Source organism: Enoplosus armatus, chromosome 5, assembly GCF_043641665.1.
Source record: "Enoplosus armatus isolate fEnoArm2 chromosome 5, fEnoArm2.hap1, whole genome shotgun sequence".
Classification (NCBI taxonomy): Eukaryota; Metazoa; Chordata; class Actinopteri; order Centrarchiformes; family Enoplosidae; genus Enoplosus; species Enoplosus armatus.
Window position 1 is genome coordinate 7,905,864 of NC_092184.1, and position 25,440 is coordinate 7,931,303.

The 25,440-nt window shown below is 43.2% G+C and overlaps 1 protein-coding gene across 1 annotated transcript; it reads right to left on the bottom strand.

Annotated features, from left to right (window-relative positions):
- Positions 1–496: 496 nt before the first annotated feature.
- foxo1a (forkhead box O1 a) lies at positions 497–23,710 on the bottom strand. The gene is made up of 3 exons (XM_070905878.1): positions 23,060–23,710; positions 2,487–2,678; positions 497–1,839 (listed from the first exon to the last, which is right to left on the bottom strand). The coding sequence occupies exons 1-3, from the start codon at positions 23,708–23,710 to the stop codon at positions 652–654; spliced, it is 2,031 nt and encodes a 676-aa protein (XP_070761979.1). The 3' UTR covers positions 497–651.
- Positions 23,711–25,440: the final 1,730 nt, after the last annotated feature.

Sequence of the window (25,440 nt, forward strand, 5' to 3'; positions counted from 1 at the left end):
AACTGTTTGATGACATTATGTACATTCAGGCAATTACAAAGTGAGTTATTATGTAACATCATCCGAGGATCCCTTGAGAAGTCTCTCACTTTACATCCTGTCAGTCCACAAACACAAGAGCCAGATTACCTTCATAATCAGTTATCACTACACTGTACATACAAAACATTTGATTGTGGAAACACAGTAAACAGCATGGTATGAGTTTGTGCACATCTAGAGATTGTGCTGCTGCTGATGATGATGAGATGTAGTTGGCAGTGTCACTTCGCAGACACAACCACTGTCTAGTATCTGTAATCTTGGTGAGTAAACCAGAGGTGTGTTTCAGTTTGGCTCTTACGTTAAGGCAAAATGTTTGGCACTTAGTTTGTACAGAATGTTTGATATTTCAAAAAATAATTCTGATTACTTCTTCACCAGTTCTGGGGCTCTGATGGAGATGCGTCTTCAACAGATCGCGACCAGTCTCAGTCTGCTGAAAGGACCCGAAAAATATTTTTGAAAAAGAAATGTTGATGGTACAGAAACTGCAGGTGAAGTTGGGATCCTAAGATATTTTTTTTTGTCTCAAATGAGTTCTGATTGTGTCGTTAACAAACAGCAACAACAACAAGTCAGTTGAACAGAACTTTTTCTGCACTACAGTTTCTACCCTGACACCCAGCTGTGTGTGGTGGTCTTCACTCCGTGGGGGAAACCTTGTTGGGTCACCATTGGCTCAAAGTTGAAGTCCAGGGAGTCCCCGTCCATAAGAGTGTCATGGAGGACCGTCTCCATGTCAAACTCAAACTTCTCGATGGACATGTCGTCCAGGTCGCTGGGCAGCTTCTCTGGGTGCGAGGGCTGCGGCAGGCCTGGTCGGCCGTATCCGTTGGTGTTGAGAGGGCAGAAGCCACCTGCCATGCCTCCTCCGCTGAGGTGGCTGGAGAGGCCATAAGGCATCTGCATAGAGCTTTTGGCTGTAGGCAAACGCGTGGTGCCCCCGCTGTGGCTCAAGGACATGAGCAAGCGGCCATTCATAGCTGGTGACGTGGCTGGGGCTTGGCTGTGCACGTTGTGGGGGTGAGTGTGAGAGAGACCATGCGGGTGAACGTTCCCTCCTCCCATGAGTTTGGCTGCATGCTGGCTGCTGCTGTACGGTGGCAGCATACAGCCTCCGCTGGACTGAGACACCACAGTGTCCACTGATGGCATGAGCTCTCTGTGCTGGTCTGTATCTGACGTCAGCAGCTCCTTCAGAAGCCCCGCAGGGCAGCTGTACTGGCCCATACCGGGCCCGAAGCTGGGCTTACTCTCTGGCAGTGTCTGCAGCGACATGGACGACAGGGTGTTCATTCCTGCTTGGCCATACACACACTTGCGGTACTCCTGCTGAGGCTGCGAGGCCATGCTGGGGGAGCTGTAAGCGGGGTACCCAGGGCTCGGCTGCATCATAGGAGAGGGGGAGGACTGGGAGGAGCCAGGGGTCGTCGCCCCTCCTCCAACCTGAGAGTTGTTGGGCGAGAGCAAGTTCAGGTTGTCCAGAAGGTTCTCCATGACATTCTCAGAACTGTGTCCCAGAGAGCCCGTCATCTCTGTGAGACTGGGCAGCGTGGCTGTCATCTTGGCCCCGGGGGCTCCTGGGTAGCTCATATGCACGTCTGCCTCTCCGAGGTCGTCCTCAGGCATGAAGGGTGAGAGGCGGCCGCTCAGAGTGCTGGCGTTGGAGCTGGTCCGAGGCCTGAAGCTGTTCCACGCATCAAAGTCGTCGTTGCTGTGGGAGTTGGGGCTGCCAGGCCACTTGGAGTAGGAGCCTGGACTGTCTGCGCCTCCGTCAGGGCCGCCCTGCAGGGACAGCTGTAGGGAGACAAGGAGACTCTCAGTGTACCAATAGACACACTGTATGTGCCAGAGACAGTCAGTGTAACATATGTTTTGAGCAGAAACCATTGACAATAAAACAAATGACTGGTTGGTTATGGAAACAATCAAATACAATTACAATAATATTATATAAAGTAAGTATTCTTGCTAAATCAATAATGTGATAATATCTTGGGAATAACTATTCAAAGGACGTTCACAGACATGATGACTAAGAAACAATAAGTGTGGATATGATTACATAGAATCAGTCTTAGTTCATTTCCTTCACTTCTACAAGACTAATAAGTCCAGATAATTGTATTTGTTAATTGTAATGTAGCCATTAAGAGCAAGAAGAGACACATTTAGGATAAGAATATTACCAAAATCCCATGTGATGTCTGGTCTTTTATTATAATACATTGTGGTGATATATCAACCTGCTCTTTTAGAACACGAAGTGGGTGATAACTGATGAAAGAATTTATCACAAAAACTAAAACATCAAAAACATGTTGCCTCCCATTCACCTTTTCATAACTTCTTTTGAAAAACAGACAGTGTAGAGACAGTTGAGATAAAAGAAAACCTTGGCATGGCATACACAAAAGCATTTGGTGGATTCTTCTTTTATTTACCTTTTTCTTAGCAGCTCTTCCCCTGCTCTTGGTGAATTTGCTGTTGTTGTCCATGGAGGCTGCCCTGCGTCGCGGGGACTTGCCGCTCTTCCCGCCCTCCGGGTTTAGCATCCACCACGAGCTCTTTCCCGTCCCCTCATTCTGCACACGAACAAAGCGGCTGTGCAGTGACAAGTTGTGTCTAATGGAGTTCTGGAGGAGAGGGAGAGAGAGAAAAAGAGAAAAGCTGGGTGAGGAGCTGACAAACAGAGAGATTTGTGTTTGCCCTTTTCCCAAAACACCTCAGATCTGCTTTAGCATACAAGTGCAAATCCATCCTTACAGGTGGTTCTCTTTTAAAAACACACTCGGCTTGACAGCTGACTTAAAGAGGAGAAAGGGGAGATTTTAAGGGCACTCAACAACCTAATGCCATTTGCAATTCAAAGAACCACACAATAGGTGTCAATATGTTTACTCCATGAGCAATACATCCTGAAGAGAACAAGGATTAAACTGCAGACACTCTTATCTCCAAACATACTGTACATGTGGGCCTTTATTTCCTTCACAAAAACAGAGGGGCCCATTGTAAAACACCATTATAACAACACACATTCCACCTGACTACGTGTCTTGTCTAAACCAGCACAGAATCAAAGGGAGGAAACAGACTAATCTTTCCTTCTTACAGACACATTAATACGGCGCTCTAACGTTGCTTAGTGACACCCCCAGTGGAAAAACTCATTTTTGTGCAGGAAGCCAGTGAAGCATTATTAAAACACGGCAAACAAGAGCAGGAATATTGGGCAAATGTCTGCTAAGCAAACCACAGAAAGTGAGACACTATTTCTGTCCTACTTAACTTGAACTACTACTGTTCTGGGACACCAGTGTTACTCATCTCAGACTTCATTTGTTTTTCAGCGTGTTATGATGTTTGAACTCTAAATCAGTCCAAACTGTTGATTAAGTTTCTCTGGCTACGTATCGTTTTGTGTCCGGGCCATAACATGAAGTAATGAGCCTTGGCCAGACACTACTGTGCATGCGTAAAGCTTGTTGTTTTGGAAGAAAGACTGGAACTCCCGGCGCACACACACACACACACACACACACACATGCAGAGCTTAGCGTGCATAGTGGCTAACGTCATCAAGCCTGTTCCTGCTGTGAGTCACTGCTTCACATCTGGTTCACAGTCTGCCCTCTGCTCTGCCTTCACCTCTGCTTCTCCTCATCTCTACCATCTCTTCTCAATCTTGACTCTGACATCTCGTCCCACTCTAACTGACGGCACAATTATTTTCATTGTTGATTAATTTCTCGACTAAGTAAACAATGATTTGTTTAGCCTACAAAACAGTAAAAAATGCTCATCATACTTTTCCATAGGCCATGGTCATTCAAATTTTGTCATTAGTTTCAACCCGAGCTCAAAAAAATGCCACTTATGAATGATTGACAGTTTTCAACTGCATCTCAAAGTACCCAAAGATATTCAACTAACAACTAACTGATACAGTGCTACATTGTACATAGAGAAATAGAGCAAAGTCTTGCATTTGAAAGGCTAGAAACTGCATATTTCTGGCATGTTTGCTTAATGAATGACTACAAAAGTTTGGGGGACTTGTAAGAGACAAATTTTTAAAGAGTCCCTGGTATTCGTCAAGCTCTTAAAACACCGGGACATTTCCCATAATGCAACCTGATAGCGTCTTTAAATACTTTTAAATGGCGACATCATTTGCCAACGCAACAACCCCAGTTTGTGACGCAGGCTTTCTGTTAAAACTTCTCTCAAACCTAAGCTGGGATAACCCTGATGACATCACAATGACATCATAAGGGTTATTTTCTCAAACCTTGGAGAAGCTCCCTCCGGAGCCACAGAAGATATTATACAACTGTTTCCACGCGCTGAGAAGGACTCATCATGATCAGTAAACTGACCTCACTGTGTAAAATTGGTGGAGTTCCACCAGTTCCTGATCAATTAACAGAATTGTTGCTGACTAATTTTCAGACAATCGGCAGATCAATTAATTGGCATATCATTTTCCTCTCTGTCATTTTTCTTCAACATCTCTTCTTCATCTTCTCTTTCTGTGATCACATTTCACTGTGATTGTACTTTATATGATTACATGTGACAAATAAACTTTTCCTTCTCTCCACCTTTTTCCTCTCCTGACCGGATGACTTCAGGCTCTAGGGCGCATGGGGGCCGCCTGAACACTGGACCTTCACAAATGAATGAAATTCCGAATCAAATGACCCGACTACCTCAGCCAATAGCCTCGGGCTAGTTTGCATGATCTGAGGGACGTGACAGCCCTTCCCTGATTAGCCTAGCAAATGCTTTTCTCCCCCCACCTCCTCCTCCTCCTGCACATCGGTAGCTATGACAAAAAGCGAGGAGTAAAGTCTGGTCATGAGCCTCTCTTTCCCATGACCGCTAAGAGTGGTGGTAATTTCAGCTGTGCTGCAACAAGGAATGACTGCAATGTGAGCGCAGACGCCGGGATGTCCTGTTACAGCCCTATATCATCCTGATGACAGGAGGGTGAAACTCACAGCTAAAGTCTCCACTTCGGAGGCTCTAGTTATGTCACAATCAATACACTGGGTGCTGTGATGATGGAGAACATTTTAAAACCAGTCTTGATGCAAGAGACGGAGTACAAGTGAAGGGTCATAAAAACTGCTCTGATGGGAAATACCAGAACTCGGCAGAACTCAGAGTACCGTGTGGGGAGTGTGGCTGAGGATGTCTGGTGGGGCCAATGGAAAAGCCTCGTCTCCCACTGTGTGTGTGTGTGTGTGTGTGTGCGTGAGTGTGTGTGTGTGAGTGTGTGTGTGTGTGTGTGTGTGTGTGTGTGAGAGAGTGCCAGCTCATGTTTTTAGTGGACTGGCAGTACGACAAACAGCAGCGCAGTATGGTTTTGATTTTGTTGCTCACTCCACTGCAGCCAGTGATATCGTGGTTTAAAAAGACATGCGATTTGGGATAACCACACACACTGAAAAGACACACACACATAAATGCATATATTAATGAAAAGTGTGTCACATTGCTTGCTATATTTGTTGATGTACTTTTTAATTCAGTATATTATTTTTTTTTTTTTACAAATTAAGAATGTGTTTCTTTTGGATCCTGCGGCTGAATGTGACACTGATTTATCTCGGGCCACAGTACACAGGAATCTTAACATTCCAGCTAATCACTGTGTGCAAAGTTCAATTGTAATCAGAGCCAACGTGTTAGTATCTCTTAGGAAACAGTAAAGGCGGGATTCCCAGCCAGGCAGCCATCACAATCAACATTCCTCAGAAAGGTTACAAAACCCACGATTTCACAGAACTGAACCCTGATTACCGTCGCTTGAGGACGGTCCTATCTCGTGCTGTATAAAAATATGACAATAACACGACGTCCCATCTCCCGTTGTTTATTCCCACAAAAAAATGCAACAAAACGATGGGGACAGTTTTGGAAAAGAAACAAAAGATTGTGTGATGACAGAGTAGCCTGCACTCAAAATAATGTTGCTTGCACTTATACACAGATAATGTGTTAATGTTTTTTTTGCACTGAGGAATGTAATCATAACAAATGCAATGACCTGACATTACAGTATCTCTGAAGGCTAGCCCATGTAGCCAGAGATAATAAAAATACTTTTCTCTGTTCTGCTGGAGCCCACCGCGAGGAGCACCACCTCCGTTCTCTGAGTCAACAGAACAGAGCGGCGCTGGCAAAACACGAGGAAGTGACCACATGAAAGAGGACTGTGACAGGAAACAGAGCTGACTTCCTGCCTCACAGGAAACGCGGCGGTCGTGAGGCAGAGAAAAAGGCATGGAATGCGAAGCCGCAGCGCCTTGAGCCAAGTGGACACCACAAATTTAGCTTTCGCCCCCTCCTCACCCCACCCCCCACCTCCCCCGCTGCCAGAGGGTTTATGTTTAGGAACAGGCACTAATGGCCCTGATGTCACACTATATTCATTAAATGACAGTAATGTTCAGTTTGTCGTGTGACTGCTGAAACAGAATTACATGACTGGCCACGTCATGACTCAAGAAGTAGCTGCAGTATGGGCATATGGGTGGTTTGAGTGTGTGTGTGTGTGTGTGTGTGTGTGTGTGTGTATGCGAGAGAACAGGAGAATGTGTTTTGCGTGTAGGCTATTTAAGAAATGAAGAAAGAGGGGTTGTGTGTGACAGAGTGGGCATGGATCAGTAAAGAACACACTGTGCTGGTTTAAACTCCCTCACTGGCAGCACTACTGAAAGGCCACAGTGTTCGGTACATCACCCTCTCCTCCTCTCCTTCCTTCTCTCCTTCTCTTTATTTCTTGTCTCCTCTTTCCTGCTCCTTTCATCTCCTCTCTTCTATTCTCTCCTCCTCTCACCTTCCTCTTCTCTTCTCACTTGTTCCCTTCCTTCCCCTCTCCTCATCCTGTTTCCTTCCTTCTCCTCTTATCTCCTCCTCATCTTGTATCTGTCCTTCTCACCTCATCTCCTCTCCTTTGTTTTCCATCCTTCTCCTCTCCTCATCTCGTTTCCTTCCTTCTCCTCTCCTTCCTTCTCCTCTCCTCTCCTACTTTCTCTTGCAGACAGTAGCAAAGTACCTGCAGAAAACTGGAGACGGTGTGCCAGACAGATGCTGGCACACTGACCCGAGGTGCTGACGCTCTCAGAGCTGCTCAAATGTCAACTCGTCTAATGAAAAAATCCCCGGAAGAGCGCTACACCACCTACTTGCAGGGCTGCTTTGAATCTAGTGAAGCCACAAGTGAAACCTCAGCTGCAAAGCCCATACAGCTTTAGGTATAAAGTGTCTGCAGCAATGCTCCTCACTGACTGAAAGTGTGCAGCAGGTACGAACTCACACGCCAGCAGTTCTCTGAGCAGTTTCACATGCATTTACCAGATATATGGAACTGATGAAAGTGAAAAACTGTGGTTTCCCTTCACTATTTCCACTGAACTCATTTGATAAACGGTGCTGTCCTGAACAGGCCTTTTCACCTTTCGTTACCAAAGCTTCAGTCGTAACAGTAGGTGTATTCTTGCACTGTAACTAGCTATTTTCTGTGTAATGTCTGCGGCTGTGAAGAGGACAACCTATAGAGTATGTAGTGCACCACTTTTAAGCGCCTAAGTAAGTAGCCCTAAAGCTGTAGCTTGGTCATGTCTGGAGCTTTGTGCTGAGTCTGGCTGAGTTAGAGCCGTGTGGTTAAGACAGAAAACCTGTTATTAGCCTAACACCAGCTCAGCAGGTCTGCCCGCTTAACAACAGCATGGAGCTGAGCACACAGCTCCAGGTGAGATGGCGGGGCGACAGGTGACGGAGAACTACCACTCACTGGGATCACAAAATAATCAAAAGATACATTCACTGCAGGTTTTTCCCCTTCATGTCAGACGCACTTTGTATTCTGTAATCCAGAGGCCGATTACAACTGATTCCATTAGATTATGACAGTAGGTTCGCTCAAGGCGCATTGTGGTAAACTGGCTGCAGAGGCTGGAAGTAAAGAGCAGCGCAGACATGAGCAAGAGGGAAGAGGCAACAGTTATTTCTCGAGAGTCAGTTGTTCTTGGCTAAAAGTACTATGAGTGGACCCAACTTCAAATAGTTTTTTAGTGCAGAGAGAAATGTGTCTGTAGCACAGAGTCCCAAAACCTATCAAGTACCGAAAGCTGACATCACATGTCTGGTCAGATTTGATCTGATTTAAATTGTAATTTGTATTTTATAATAGTATAATAGTAATAATAGTATTTTATTCAGGCAAAGTTCTTCAACGGATGCTTGTGTTTCGACCATATTTAACATTTAAATAGTTCTTTTTTCATTTTTTGGTGGGATTTTTGCTCTAATATTTCTGGTTGTTTAATGGCGGGGGTTCTGAATTATTTACATCAATAGTCAATAAAGACAAGATCAAGAGACTTGAATTGAACGTGTTTGCACCTAAATTTGAAGAGTCATGGGATATTTGGTCATTGGTGGATTCATTTAAATTGCTATATGGTAGCTTTACAGTATTTATCTACAGGGTAATGATTTTAGTGTTGCGTTTTATTGGAAATTAAAGGAAACTGTTACAGTCTGGGCCTATTGATCTTCACATGCTCAGCTACACACAAGAAATCTCTCTCTCTCACACACACGCAAAAAATAAAGCAATACACCTTCACATTACCACATTCACAAAGCAATCTGAATAGACTCTGATGACTTCATGTGTTTGCAGTTTGATAGGTTATCATCAGCACCAATATTGAACTGACCAGTGATAATCACTGACCTATTTGCTAAAGTCAATACAGCACTGATCATAAAAGGCAGTGGATATAAAAAGCAGCACACAGGAAATGTAAAGCCTCAGGCTTTTTTATTATTTATACCCTCGGTTTCATTAAAACAGTCCAGAGAAAAGGAAATGATTGTTGTCATTAATGTTGCGTAGCAGCGAGCAACACAGAACAGCGCCTAAGGTTCAACTGGTCGAGAAAGAATAAATGTGTCACTGTTAGCCGCGATATAAAAAGAAATCTGTTTTTGCCACAATTTCTGTTTTAAAAAAAGTCTCAGATTAAAAATGGAAACTGACCCTAGGATATGGTTCGAACCAGAAATAGATCATCTCTGCCCTCTCCCTCCACCCTGCCCCTTTCCTAGTCTTCTATTCCACCCTTGTCCTTTTCACTTGCTCCTCTGGGACATCATGCACGCACACTACTGGCCACAGCTGATCGCACACTCGTGTTGCAGCAAAAAGGGTCCCTTTCTCACCCGTTGACGTCAACTTCCAATAATTCAATTTGGCAAAGAGGAGGGGAGAGAGGAGGCCCGGACACAGAGCACTCAGTGTGGAGCTCCTTAAATTAACTTTAGAGTTCTATGAGTCCGAGTAGCAGTCTATGATATCCAGGAAAGTACCTCTTCAAAATGGTCATTGTCAGATGCTGAATTATATGACCATCGTAAAGCGCAGATGGAAAGGCAGAAAACGCAAGTCATGCAGAAGCAAATCTGTCTGCAAATGTATTTACTGACGGCCTCTTGGCAGGATCTCCTTTTCACAATCCTCTGCAAGGAATCTGAGTGCAACCAACCTCCCTCCCCCCAAACACACACACACACACACACAGCTGAACTTGGAAGCCTGAGCGGATGATGATTGGTTAAGCTTAAGATTGATCGGTCTCACAGACGCTGCAGACAAATGATAAATCGTCTGTGAGTGGTTTTGTTCATACGGTGAGAAGCAGCAAAGCCACTGACACTCCAGGATCTTTCATTGGCGTATGATAGTGTGAGACGGGGGCTGGAGTGGAGGGGCTATTAGTGAACTTCCTGCTGCATTGTATCCGCACAGGAAGTGCTGGCCAGTCCTGATACTGATCCGACTGATGCCTCTGGTTTCTATGCAAAACACTGCAGAATGAGGCCCTGGTAGGTGCAATGTAAGGGACTAGCTGAAGAAAACAGTGGGTTCAAGAGCCACTACTTCCTAATCAAAACTCTGCAGTCTGACTGGGCAAAACAAGAGGAAAAAGGAAAGAGGGGGCCCTTGTCCAGGTAGGCTTTTCCAGCAGGATTACAATGGCGGATAAAGCTCTTACTGTGCATCTTAGAAACAGTTCCCCACTTATGATTTGCCCTCATTATGGATCCAAACAAACAGAACTTGGTAGGAGAATAATAAATCATCTGCTCTTTCCCCTGGTTTGGCCAGGTCTGACATTGGGACAAAACTTGGCTGAATGAGCGCATGACTGTCCGTACATTCATACTTTAAACTACATAATCAACAACTCAAACAGCCAGAAAGGTTGCTGATTCAGAAAAACAGGCCAAACTGTTTTGTGTTTATTGGCTATAAACCTTAAAATCCAATCTGTTTTTTGCTCTTCCCTGTTTTCATTTCACCAGGCCAACAAGAAAAGGATGAGAAGTTGACTCAAGCCAATTCATTGCATTGTAATTAAATGATCATATCATGTTCAAATTTTACAGATTTGTGACAAACCAAACTGTAATTAAAAACTAATAAAATTAGTTATTGAAGGGTTTGTTTTAATCCTCAACTGACACTGACTGTCAACTGTGTTAATCAGCAAAAATTAAAATTTTTGAGTAGAGAAAATATATATATATATATGCTTATTTATAGTGTTACATTTAAACACACTGCCCTTATGTCCCCTGACCTGGAAGGCCCATAAACACTGGCTGCATTTGTATTGACTAACTGACTGAATGACTTATATTCCTTTTTGTATAATTTTTCCGACTATTCATTTGTTGTTTATGATAATCGCTACACATCATTTTTAAATAACTTCCCAGCAGCATGCTAACAGCAGTCACAGCTCAGGGGTTTACATGCTGAGCTCTCTCTTGTGCTCGCTGATTTCCTGACTCAGACTTAAGCAGCACGCAGCTCATGTGTACAGACAGGGACCGGGTTGTGCTAGCTAAGCTTACCATGCTAAAATATGTGCATGTGTTGCTATGTGCAACACAATGTGAGTCTGTAAATGCACAGAGCTGTGTCTGTGGAGCTGGGATATTTTTCGCCTCTGATCAGCAGAGCGGCTGGGCGGGGCTGGGCTGCTGCCTGCTCTGCCTGGATAAAGATGCAGTGTGTGGACCACTGCTGGGTGCCTGTGTGGCGGCCTGCGTCCATAGGCCTGACCCACCACGGGAGGGAGGGAGGGTGGATGGGTTATATTTGTACGTTTGTTACCCCAGTTCAAGCTGGCAAACACAGGGATATCCCCGAGCTGTTTTTATGGCTGGATGTTGATTTCAACATCACTCTCCATTCGGTTACACAGTTGAGAGGATTTCTCATTGGTACACTTCTTTTCTGTGTTGTTTTATTACACTGCAAAGCACTGACACTAATTAATGCGCTTCTAAACATGAAAAAAGGCTGTATACCAACAATGAGAGACTAACACTAATATCAGTCCGAAGTCACAAACAAACATAATGTTGTATTTCCAGAGAAATAAAGAGATTTCTTTAAAAACAGGAGGAAAGTTGCTAGCATTGTACAAGACTGAGTGAGCAATGGCCACAAGTGTCCTTTGTTGAAAAATTGTTGTCTAATCATGGATTTTAGCCATTCCTGATGCTTTCAACTCTCCTCAGATATTTACAATGTCCATGAAGCAGGACTGTACGTTGGGATGTAATGCACTCAACTGTTTGACAGTTGTAAAATCAGCATGGCTCATGCACCGCCACAAAAAAAATGTTTTTAGAGAAAAAAACACAAAAGAAACCCTACAAGATGTAGTAGAGCCATTATAGTGCTTTTATCACAAAGTATTTTCTTTTTTCAAGGGCTCATTATAAAAAGGAAATAACAGTTACATGTCACAAAATAAATAAATAAATATGTGTGAATCTCACAGAGGGAGCGTTGGGGGACTTCATTTAAGTGTGTGAGAAACTAAACTGGATTGTGTCTTGGCTCCAGTTTTCATGGTTATCTTGAAAAGATATCTTGAAATGCACAGTTTGTTTAATATACAAATATTTCTCTGTTTTTCTTTTTTATTATCACCAGCATCCTTGTTATTTGGCCTTGTTGCTATTAGACTGGTGCCATTATATGACACACATTCAATATATTGTAAGTGTGCTGCTATGCATTGTGCTACTATGTGTTTGTTTGGCTGGTTGAAAAAAGTCCAGTGTTCACAGTAGTCATGGAAAAAGAAGCCGAAAAAAGGTGTTGTTCGTGTTTTAATTACCTCCAGAACTAGTAGATCAGTATGTATGACTACAGAAATGCTACCCAGCACTCAAAATCTCCTCCAGTGAATATTAAAAAACCTCATCGGTCGTGGTGAAGGCTCACATTTTTGTGAGGGACAGTAGACAAAGTGTGACATTAAACCAGGGCACCAAGACCTGGACTTGGCATCCCAGTCAGAGGTGCCATTATCAAGCTGGCTCCAGTACATTTCAGGACAGGGGCTGCATTTACTTTAGCTCTAACTTAAAGTCCATATAGTCTCATTTAGCTCATTTATATGAGAATTTAAAACCATCATTTAGAGGAACGATAAGCAAAAACACTGATTCATTTCCCAGCTCTGAGTGGGGGTAAGAGGAAGAAAGAAAAAAATGAAGGAAACACTGGAAGAGGAAGAAGCCACAGAATCTGGCGTCACGCTCAGTGTTGCTTCCTCTCGTGGTGACATCACTACCCTGCATACTGCTTTCAAAGCACCCACTTCCTGTCAGTTATGGGCTGAAAAGTGCAGCTCTTAAAAAAGGAGAGGAGCAGATAATTCAAAAGAGATAACTCATGCAATCACTGCCAACTATATGTGTTGACACAGAAAATATTCAGAAGAAAAAATATCATAACCAATGTACTAGACAGATATTTATTATAATAGTAATGGCAAAGGACCACCTGTTTATTCATAAAGATGGAGGAATGATCAGTGACACAAGACAGGTGATATAAGCTCAACAACAGTATTTATGATATCTAAGCATTTCGTGATTAATCTGAATAAAAATTCTGAATGACAGTAAAAACAATGAAAAAGAATGATTCTGGATTCTTAACATGACGACACAAAACCCAGTCGTCAACAGATCAAGATTCCTTTTTTCTTTGTTATCATTTACATGAATGACTTCAACCAGGACATGAATGATTCATTGAGAGAAAAATGAGTCCACATGTGGTTACATGTCTTATCCGCCTGACTGGCACTGCTGCATTTCCTAGAATCCAACACGGGAACCCTGAATGGGAAGCCACACTGGAAACAGTACATCTACCCTCAGAAACATTACATCGATGTGTCTATCTAGCAGTACCCCAGACATACATAAACACTCTCAGGGAAAAATCTATCAGTCGACGTGATAAAATAATAACATCCCACACTTGCTTCGGAAATTGTGAACGGAAGTCTATTTTGGACTTAAAACAAATAATAAAACACTCAGTTTTAGTCCATACAGTATGTGCTAGCAGAAGCTAATGTCAAGTAAAACGTAACTGCTGGTAACCTCTCCTCCCGCTGTGAGGCGTTCACTTTGACACAACGTCAGCCAAGAGCCTCGCTATACAACACAGACAATAGTGCAGCAATGTTGCAACACCAATGCAAACCTAAAGTGAACACTCCAGAGGGCGGTCTGGTTACACTGTTACGCACTTTGACCTCGAAACAAACTATTAGTTCCCGTGACAACAGAAGCGGGGAACCCCCTGTCTGATGCACAGTCATAGCGGCACTTCTGATTAAAGTGCGTATTTAAATTTCCACCCATGCCAGCCAGCAACAGGCCTCCAGTAAGCGTTCATGTATGTGAACACAATGACACATGCCTGATTGCATGTGTCATTGTGTGATAATGCCGGGCCAGTCTGACAGGCACCGTGCATAATCGCTTTAGGGCGGGAATTGCACAGCAATGTGGGTCTGGGTAATGCCTGTGGTTTGGGGCCCTCGGCAGTGAGTGGTCCCGTAAAAGTGTTGCTCCACTCATTCGCTGTGTGTCTGCAGCCAGTTCACACACACATGAGCTATGAGAAATTGCGGGGACACCACATTTTTCATGTGTGAAGAAGCGTTGAGGGCTTTCACTTCTCATTTGAATGGTGAAATTATTCAAAATCCATACAACAGTTCCTCTTCTCACGTCGTAAAACAATGCTGAGGTCTTCCTGTTAACCCCGCAGGAGGTTTTTCCAATTTTTCTGACTGATGAGAAGTCGTGATGGCAGACAGAGCAACAGCATATTCAGTGAAACAAACTGCCATGCCTGGGCAAACCCACTGCCAAAACAGACGATCACGTGCTCTCTGCCTGCTACTACCAAACCCGCACTGAGAAAAACAAAACAATCTGACTCATCCTAAATGACTGTTTACCTGACCACGGTGCTGGATGTCAACTCTATTTTTTTCCCCGACTCCAGAGTAAAGCAGCCTGCGTGGGCACCTCTGTTTCCTCTGTCCTGTTGAATGAGGCTCTACTCTCTGCTGGTATCTGGACGCTACACTCACTCAATGATCTGTCCTCTGGTTTATGGCCAGAAAAAGAACTGACAAAACAAAACACTGGCAGGAGTGCTGCAGGGTTGTGTGATGCCAGTGTCTGAGGTGGGAGGAAACATTCACCAAATGAAAGGAGCACTTTACGGGGATTTTTCCTGGGTCCTTTCCAGTGAGATAAGGGCTCTTGTAGGTGTAAGTGTAACTTACCAGCTGTAGCACCAGCTGTGTCACTAACTGAGGTGGAAAATATCACTTACAATAGCCATTTCCTCAGCTCAGTAAACATACAGTTTTAATAGATCATGCTCAAATTGAGCATGTTTAACTTGTTTTAGAGAATTAGTGCTGGGATCTGATCATTTTGGATTTGCTTCCAAGTTGGTAAAATACCTGATTTCAATGAGCTCCGAAACTAACAAATAGTCATGTAGATCAATGAAATATTCTTAAAATGAATCCAATAAGGCAGCGGTATTCAACTACAATTCGAAGAGGTCCAGTTAGAGAAAGTTTCCTCAAGCAAAGGTCCGGAACATCATAATGTCTAACTTGCGTTGTGATTTAACGTGATATATATTGAAGTAGCCTAGTAGTTGTATCAACGTCTGCATGTCATCAACAACTGACTGTCAAATCAAATAAAGAAAGTACAAAAACATACAGACAATATCTATTGTCACTTAACATTGAACTATACAGATATATAATACTGTAGATATGTATAATGTCCTTCTCTCATTAAGTAAAAAAGGACTGCATTTAAAAATAAAATAAATAAAATAGCTTTTGAAAAATGGTGCATCTTAAAATAAAGTGCTTAATTTTAGAAAAGCAAAATAAATGTAGCAGCAGCTTGAATTTCCCTTTGTCTTTGTTAACTGTTTCACATCTTGACTCATCTTGTCATCTGTCACTCGCCTCTCACCTCTCTCGTCTGTCTGTTTCAGAATCGCAATGTTTATCGCCTGGAATGCACAGATTTGATTGGCTGAGTAGCATCGCGTAGGCTGGCTTAACTCGTATGCAATTGGTCTGTGAGTTTCCTGATCCGCAAAACCAGTGCCGTGAAGACTAGAAAAGCTGCGCCGGTTAAAATAGAAACGCCCCGTCAAAATTTTAAATCCCTTAATAATTTATTGATTATAGGTCCAGGTCCGTATAGGACGGCGTCTGGGTCCGGACTCGGACCGCGGTCCGCCTGTTAGTGACCTATGCAATAAGGGATTTCGAAAGGATTCAGCAGCTGTATGACGGAACCAAACTTTTAGTTTACTGCTACGAAACTCATTACACAACACTTCCAACACTCATGAAATGTGCTAAGAAAGTTTTTTTTCTCAGCTGTCTAAAAGTTCTCACTGGCGGCTCAGATCGGTGCAGCCAGACAGTTCTTGAAGCAGGAAAAACCTTGAATGAGTAACATTTGGCAGACCGTCAAAAAGCATATCAGCAGACACAATGTGGTTGTTTTGTTCTACGGAGCAACAGAAATCTTAACTATTGCCCCTTTAAAGTAAAACTTATTTGCATGTTGTTGGGGACATTTGATTGAGGGAAATCATTGTGGCTGCATTACAGTCTGGCAGGCAGAGCAATGAGCCAACCGAATCTTTGAAGGCAGACATGATCCCCTGCGCGGTGTGTGTCTCACAGCTTCTGTCGTTGCCCGTTGGCTTCCACTCTGGACCTACTGTTAAAGGTTTACTGTGAAACAATGACCCAGACAGCACCGGCACATGGAATCAATTGTCAACAATCGTTTGAGGTTGAAGTGACGTGACTTCATAGCTACAGAATGGCTCGATCCATAAATAAACCCACGTGTACCACACACAGGCATAAACACCATTCGATATCCCTGCTGCGCCACACTGACCTGCTTCCCCTGCCTCGTTTTTATTTCAGTCTGTTGAGGTTTGAGTCAGTGATTAATATCCTGAAATGTTTCTTGGTAGAGGGAATGAGAGACAGACAACAACAGAGAGTACTGATGCCGGGGCTGAGAGGTAAACAAATGTTGAGCAGGACAGAAGGAAAACATGGGGTTGTGAAATAATCTGTGGGGCTTTTAGTTTCACACCGTCACTCAATCAGATCAGGGTGGATGAGCACAGTTACATCACTTTGAACATGACAATATTTTCCTCTCATCTGCACCACATTTTCATACCACACTGAGCCAAGAACACCTAAATAAGTGGATCTCCTTATGCTGAAACAATTAGCCAATTAAACTGTAAATAGACAAGCATTTGCTTCTTCTTCTCAAATGTGAGAAATGGCTAATTTCTGTTTGTATCATTAGAAATGAAATAGTCTTTGGGTTTTGAATTTCAATGTTGTCAGTTTTGGTTTTTGGAACTTGTGGTGGGCATTTCCACTCTTTTTTGACATAATATAAACTCAACAATTTGTCATTTAATGGAATAAATAATCACTATGTTAACTGATAATGAAAAGTATCATTATTGCAGTCCAAGTATCTACCAGGACATCTTACATGGAGCAGATCAAAGACTAACAGGTGGTGTTCATCAATACTCACAGCTGCTTTTTTTTTTAACACCCGTGGTGTGCCAGCTATGGTGATTCAGCACATCAAAGTGATATGAAAAGCGAAGAAGGAAAAAAAAGGCAGTTGTAAGGAGATACTGGATTAAAATCAGCTGGGGAGAAAAGGAAAGTCAGAATATCACGCCACAATAAAAAAAAGATATAAAAGCCTGTGCTGGAATGTTCCCTGTGTCGGCCTGCCTGTCTGTCTGTCTGCCATCGTGTCTGTGCATCTGCCAGCAGCAGGGCTTTAATTATGAGGCCCAGGTTATGTGCGCACACACACACACACACACACACACACACACACACACACAGGAGACTAGCGTCCCACATATCTCTAACACAGTGCCTCACAGTTCCGCTGACTAACCAGTGGCACCAGACTTTGGCCTGCGGCTCCCTGATTCCAGTAAATGTCTTGTTATGCAACTCCTAACAAGTGTCACCCAGTCTGAACTTAGAGCATTCTGGGTCTCTGCTCTCTCTCTGTCTTTCTCTTCATCACTTAATTTTTCTCTGAAGACAGTAAGCGGTTAGCTCCTTGGGGGTTTGACCGATGGGGGGTCCGTTAACCCTTCTAAACACTAAGTGTGCCCTGCTTTGTGCAGGGGCAGAAAACCAGGAATGAAGAGGCAGGCGGTGCAGGCAGGAAATGGGGAGGAGGGTGAGGAGAGCTCCTCCAGCTCTTTGCCTGAGAAACACAGCTGCCCCTCATGTCTTGGGGCAATGCCAAGGTTGGACTCCTCGACTCCCTCAGGGGGGTGAGAGGTGTGTGTGTATGTGTGTGTGTGTGTGTGTGTGTGTGTGTGTGTGTGTATGTGTGTGTGTGTGTGTGTGTGTGTGTGTGTGTGTGTGTGTTGAACCAGTAGAAACAGGAGGACTGCTGTTCTACCCAGCTCCCTGTCCTACTAATACACATTCAAACCCGGAGAAACAAGCAGTTTGTGATTGGTGATAAAGTACAACCAGCTTTGTGCTCACTCAGGATTAGAACGCCTTAATTATTAGCTTCTGTATTTCTTTAATCTGTATTCCCAGGGTCCATGGGAAATACATTTTAGATAACACAAAGCAATTACATATACCTCTGCATCTGCACTGAAGAACAATCCATCAGGAGAGTTAAACCATCTAAAATCAAAAAGAGGGAAACAATGTGACTCAAATACACAATTTTCAATCAATTCAACTTAAAGCAGTTGGAATAAAAGATTTCATCCTCATTTTATCTAAAATATTTAAAATCTTGCTATAGTTCAGTTCAGCTGAAAGATTGTTGCACATGGAATGGCTCTGTAAGGTACATGTTCTGTTGTTTCCTTCAGTATTGTTCTAATGCATTTATTTGTCAATGGCTGGATTAAGATGCAGTCTCTGGTAACCCGTCTTGTAATATAAGTAACCAGCTAAACTCAATGCAAAGAAGCAGTCGCGGTATGAACTGGACCGATAAATCAGCTAATGTTAGCTTATTGCAGATATATCTGTTATCATGTTTATGTCGGCCGATAAGAAACAAGAAACTGCAATCCAGAAAACTAGGTGTGAGATCATTTATAAACAGCGTCACCATTACATAGTGGGTCGTTAGTGACCTTGGTCACAATTAAAATACCCAAAAAAAAGATTGTTTCTTTTTGTTATGCGTTTATGTTGAAAAAATTACTAACAGCAGATATATCGTTACCAGATTTTAATATAATACCAGTATCGACCTCAACTCATGCATCGATTGGTCTGTAGTCGGGTTCATGGGGTTTCAGTTTCTTGAAATGTTTGAGACTAACATGCCCTGTAGAGCAACTTATCCTGGTGGTCACAGCAAAAAGCAAAGTGAAGCTTGAAGGTTATGAGATGCTTCACATACTCAGAATGGACTCATTGTCAATGTAAGTAAATGAAAACAACACAACTTGCATTCTGAATATCAATCACCAGTCAGGTCAAATTAGAGATGTATGTCCTGTACCACAAGGCGCAGAGATTCCACACACACACACACACACACACACACACACACACACACACACACACACACACACACTCTCATAACCCGACCTGCTACACAACCTGTCTGACACTCTCCTCTTGGTGATACCTACGCTGTTTACTGTAAGACTAAGAGGGACTGGAGTCAACGGGTGCATTTACATGGTAATGACCCAAGAGTCACTTGCTGTACAATCTGCTCGGACCTGCGTGTCTGTCTGCTCCGGCACAGTTTGTTTTGAGATCCGTGGGAGTGTTTACCAGCGTAGGCTGAGGAATGTCAGGTCAAGAGAGTGCCGCGTACAGAGAAAACCTACGACCGAATTGATCTCGATACTGACATCAAAGAGCACCTGAGCCACCCAGCTCCACCGGCTGAAACCAAATATTTATCCTGTGGTGACGTACAGATAGTAGAGAAGTACAAGAAAGAACAGATTTTTGGCAGGCATGCAAGGATGTGTGTGTACTGAATATTTTGTTCTTCATTAATGCATGCGTGTAATTTGTGCATGTGCTGCAGCTGAAAAACATACATTAATGACATTTTATAATAATATAATAAAGAAAAAGAAACAGGCAGTCTGCTGGGGAACGGGACATATTAGAAATATATAAACAGCTCTGCAGAGAGGTTTGGTGATACATAATTTGTGCCATCTGTTCTTCTTCCTGTTGGATAGCATCCTGTGCCAGGGCCAGTGTCCAGTCCACTCGGAGAGCTTCTCCAAGCTGGTCCCACCTGGCACAACTGTCCTCAAAATTCACACTGTCGCAGACGGCCCGAGAAGTGTGGAGGCTGTCATGACTCAGTTCAGACACGACCGACTGCGGAGGATCAGCAGCGCTGAGAAACAAGCTCGGCCTCAAACAATTACAGAGCAGACAGCCTTAATCATAGATTAATGAAAACTTCATGTGCTTCAGCCCGTTCACTTCAGGTGAGCCCTGTCTGCTCAGGGACATCAGTCACATGGACAATGATCCCTGGTTAACTTCATAAAGACTGAACCTAAAGTGAATTTACGAAAAACGTTTCAAGGTGTTTAACAGTCAACCAATGAATCCACCCAATATTTCCACAAACCACAGAACATATATAGTTCTCACTTTTATTCTCAGTCGAAGGTTCACAGAGTTAAAATTGAAGGTAATTTGTTCTGAGTGCTTTCGTTTGAATGTCTAGAGTCATTTTGCAAAGCTGGTGTCTTTGGAATGAGGTCTGCCACACAATTTACATATATTCATGTTTCCAATCCATCATGTCGCCTCAGTCAAGAGAGAATATGACAAGGCGGTGGAAGATGAAAAAGCTATACCCCCTGGATTCATCACTGAAACATTTTTGTTTGTCAAATTTTAAAAGGAGCGAATCAATGAATAAATACTGATTAACTACTTAAACTGTCTGGAAGTTACTTTTTAAATCAAAAGGCCTTTGAAGAAGAAACAACACAACAAAAAACACATGGCTGGCCGCAGAATTACCATTTTACATTGTCATCTTTCCTCGGCTCCTCTCTGGCCCACACCCCGGCTCATAAGTATGCTCGCTCTGAAGAGACAATGTGTGATAGCCCCCCTGTGTGGAACCGAGGGGAGCTCTATGAATAACTCCCCTCACAGCAGTGAATGGCACTTTGCTTTCCCACAGTATTACTCAGTCTACACCCCCAACATGGCAGGATAAGCAGCAAGCCCAGGCGGTGGCTGAGCGCCCCTCTCCATGCCGCCAATCAAACAATAACTGTTAAACAACTCCGAGAAACTTCACTGTTTATTTAAGCACTATGATGAAGACACAAAGACATGTTCCCAGTCTTTGTCACTGCGACTCTGTTGCATGCTTTACAATATGTAAATGATCAACTATTGTCGGTAATGATGATGAAGCCTCAGAGTCACTTGTCTGAGCTGCACTCTATTACATAATAACTTCCCAATTACACTGTAACCAGTGAGTGGCACTGAGAATGTGTTGACCACAGCTATGTTTCGTGGTCAGTGAGGTGCTGGACTACTGCTGACACTCCTGTGGCCAAGTGAGGAGTCTACTTTCTCATCAAAAGTGCTTACTACATCGCTTTAATGTAAAAAATTATAATGCAAAAGATGGTCCTATCTTTTAAGTCAACACCAGTACGTTTTTTTCTATGAATATGATACTCCGCAACCTCACACAACGACTCTATGTGACTAACACTCTGTAGGTGTTTGTGTTTTGAGGTGTCGCCATACTACACGCCGCCTATAGATTCTTCATTAGGATCTCCATTAGCTTCCACTAACTTAATTTCCACACACATACAGCGCACTCACTAAGTTTGATTTTGTTTGCCACAAAATTTTACATGCAAATCATAGAGTAGGATAGATGCTGAACCTTACGAAGTACCAATAATGAATAAATGGAGGGAAACGTTGTTTTTCCTTAAACCTGGACCACCCTAGCAACAGGTCTGCCCAGTGCCTGCTTTGTTTACTGTGTGTATTTCACTACACTGAAGGTTTTTTTTTCCACCCTCATATAATTTGACTGACAGGACTATGTTTGACAGCTCAACATGAGTTTTGTGCTTTTTGTAAACACTTGGGTTAAATGGATGAATATGGAGGAACAGGACGTTGCTGAACACTGCATTTGTGCCCAGTCAACTTGTTGAAAAAGCAAAACCAGTACATGGAAAAATATGATTTTTTTTTTCTATCTGTCTATGTGATTCAGTAGGAACTAAAAAAAGAAATTCTTGCTGGCATTTGTGACTGACTGTGTCATCTCTCAGCACATGTCTCAAACATGGGAGCCTGCTCTGACAGGGGAAGACAAAAAAAAACACTCCACAACTGCTGGCAACCCAGACAACCTATAACAGAGGGAAGCCGTAATAAATCTCTCACTGTGTGACTACAGGCTCAATATGACTTCCCACTGGGAGAGTAGACTGTCATCAATTTATTGTCAGACACCACTGAAACTATGTGTCTCCAAAAGGAGGTTTACGCCCTTGAATAGTGTTCAGTGGGAGGGCCCGTCACACCACATCAGAAATTTTAAGTCCCCTCTTGTGTAATGTTTTGGACAGTTTCCAGGACACATGAATGCTTCTGGTATCTCCTTGCGACAGAGACGTCCAAACACAGCTTCATTCAAGGCACACGCTCTAATATGGAAAAGTGTAATTTAGCCTCGAAATCCATCATAAATTTTAAAATATCAGCAGAGAGAGGATAGCTGTCTCAAACATATGAAGCCTGAGCTGACAGCATTTGTGAATAGCACATTGAGGGGAGGAATAAGGCAAAGAGAAAAAAACCCTGTTGAGTCAGCAGACTCATGTAAATCACATACTGCAGGGAGAAGTCAGATGACTGTCTAAGGTAATGGCAGCAATTGTCAGTTATACACTGAAGTGCCATGAACTGGATGGATAACAATGAAGGGAGACATGGTTTCACAAGACCATGAATGGGAGCAAATGATAAACAACAGTTACTTAACTCTTCATGCATGCTCTTTTGTCAATGTAGAAACATTTGTGGAAAAAAGTAAGAATCCTATGCAAATATTAGCAGAAGTCCCTGCAGGAGATGTGGCAGCAATAACCATAGATGATGGAGATAAAAAAAAAATAAGCAACCCTGACCAAAAAGCATTATATCGTCGTAAATAAACTGACTATCAAACACCACAGACAGGCTTGAAAGCCCTGGAGGGATATTACAGTGATACCACAGGAGATAAAAAAAAAACATAGCATAAAGCACAATGAAGTCCCTGTGAACCCACTGTTAACTACCACAGACACACCAAAACGCCCCACTGGAAAACTTTGTACCAGGACTGGCACAAGCGACTGCTTTATCAGGCAAAAGCAGCAGCCATGAGCCATTCGTGCTGTGAACTCCCACCACACACACTTCCACACACTGTACCCCCTGGATATAAGTACCAAACGAGAAAAACACAAACGTACCTTCCAGCCTGCAGAGCTATTGCTGTCTCCTTTGTCCTTGAAATAAGGCACACTCTTCACCATCCAGTCATAGATCTGAGAGAGAGTTAGTCGGTTCTCAGGAGAACTTTCGATAGCTTTGGTTATGAGGTCTGCATATGACATATTCCCCCATGCGTTTCGCCGGGAGGAGCTGCTCTTCCTCTGGGCAGCTGCGGCAGCTGCGGCCGCAGTGGACGACGAGCCGACCGGGGAGGAGAGCAGAGGCACCTGCTGCTGCTGCTGTTGCTGATGATGGTGATGATGCGGGAGTTGCGGGTTCGGGTGCTGCTGCTGATGCTGCTGATGTTGTTGTTGTTGTTGTTGTTGTTGCTGCTGCTGTGGAGGTGGCTGGTGGACGCAGTTCTCCCGACACTGGAAATCAGTGCACAGGATGACAGGCTTCTGCTCCGTGAAGTCCTCGGTCTCCTCCAGCAGACTAAGGTTGTTGATGAACTCGGTGTTGCCGGCGGGCTCCTGCTTCACAGACGGCACCGGCGAGGAAGTGTTGGAGTCTCCCGGGTTGATGAACTCCGGCCGGGGCAAAGGCCAAGTGCATGACCGGGGCCGCGACAGGGGCTCAAAATCCGGGTCGATTTCCACCAGGTGTGGCTGCTGGGCCGCTTCCGCCATGGTCGAGAGGTGACGGAGCCGAGTGTTACAATGTCACGTAAATGTGACAAACCTCTCAAAAGTAGCAACTTCGCCTTTGAAATGTGAGCGAACACAAGATAACTGTCCGGGAAAAACGGTGCTCCGCCTGGGCGCAAAGTCTACAGTGAAAGTCACATCCCAAGCCGGTAGAAATATATGTTAGCAACAATAAAAAGTAAGTTTCTAAAAAGGCCTTTCATGTGAGAGGAAAAGTTTCTAAGTGTCCACAGTGTGTTGACCCGCTGCTTTGTTTTTGTTATCCAGTCGTAGTGATGTTCCGTCTGCGCCCCGAACAGCCTGTTGACTCTCTGTGTTGTACAGCATGTGAGGACTTACTGGAACTATCATTTGTCAGCTGACACCGCCCACATTTGATTGACACCAGGGAAGCGCCAATGAATGGCATCGACAGACATGGATGAAAAAAAATGATCCTTGTTTTCATTCTTTCGTCTAGTAAACATCTTATCTGAGGACCAAAAAGTGAACTTTTCTCTGTCTCGGATGTTTCAACTCACCAGTAATTCATGTCAAAATTAGATGTAGCCTATTATTTCACACGTTCCGTCCAGAGAGTAGTGATTACATCCATTACTTTTTACTTATCTCTCTAAAATTGCTGTTTGTGTTTGGATATAGAAAAACACAGTATTTTCTTCATTCCGTTGCTTATTAAAATCACATTCAACTGAAAATGTTCTGTCATTTCGCAGCCCAAACCATCAACTTTGTAGGGTTAAATATGTTTTTGGATGATTCATCTGCCATCTGATATTCAGCCTATGGCAGATGATAACAAGTCATATTTTTTTCATGTGCAACTTTCATTTTAAATTGAGACAGCAACCCCATTGAGTAGGTTTTCACAGTTTCTAAATTAATTATCCAGCCAAATAATGAGTAACACTGCTGCCACTGCTACAGTCTTCAAAGTTAGAAATACATAACATAAATAAACAGGGCTACATCTTAAACATCCTGACAACACTTCCTCTGTATAATAAAACAAGAAAAGAAGAAAGAATATTTTGAATGACAGACACGGAGAAAGAAAGGCTCCTCAGCGTTAAATAATGCAACAGCTTATGTCTCCAGCTGTAGGTGTGCTGCTCCTGGTGCTTTGTTGGACCAGAAGCCGTCTCTTCAGCCCACTGTGGACTTTATTGACATCTTGTGGCCATTGTCAGCTATTACAACCCGACACAGCCAGCATCTCATCTCTTCCGCATTTAGCTCTCCATTTAGTCATCGTGACAGACTAACACCACACTAAAAAAACATAGTTTCATTTTGTTCCATTGACTTATCAGCTATCAAATAAAATGTTAAGATCTGCAGTTTTGCTCCAACCAGGCAACAGTGTCGAGCCAGTCTGAGTTAAAATAGAACCTGTACAGAACTTAGTAGTTTCAAAATAAAATACATTGCCAAATGCGTTATAATTGGATATTGCTTCAAAACAAAAATAGATAAAGAGTGAAGATTTAAAAAAAATCTCAGTGGTGTCAACAGTCACGATATGATATGTAACAGTTATATTAAAGGCAGGAAGTCCACATATCGGTAGGTAACTGCATCATTATATTTAATTTGGGGTTTTAAATGAATTGTTTCCTGTGTTATTGTGGCTTCCACTGGATAGCTCGTTACACACCTTGCGCACTTGGTTTGCGTAAATTGCGCACTTTGACGCACAGAAGGAACGACTT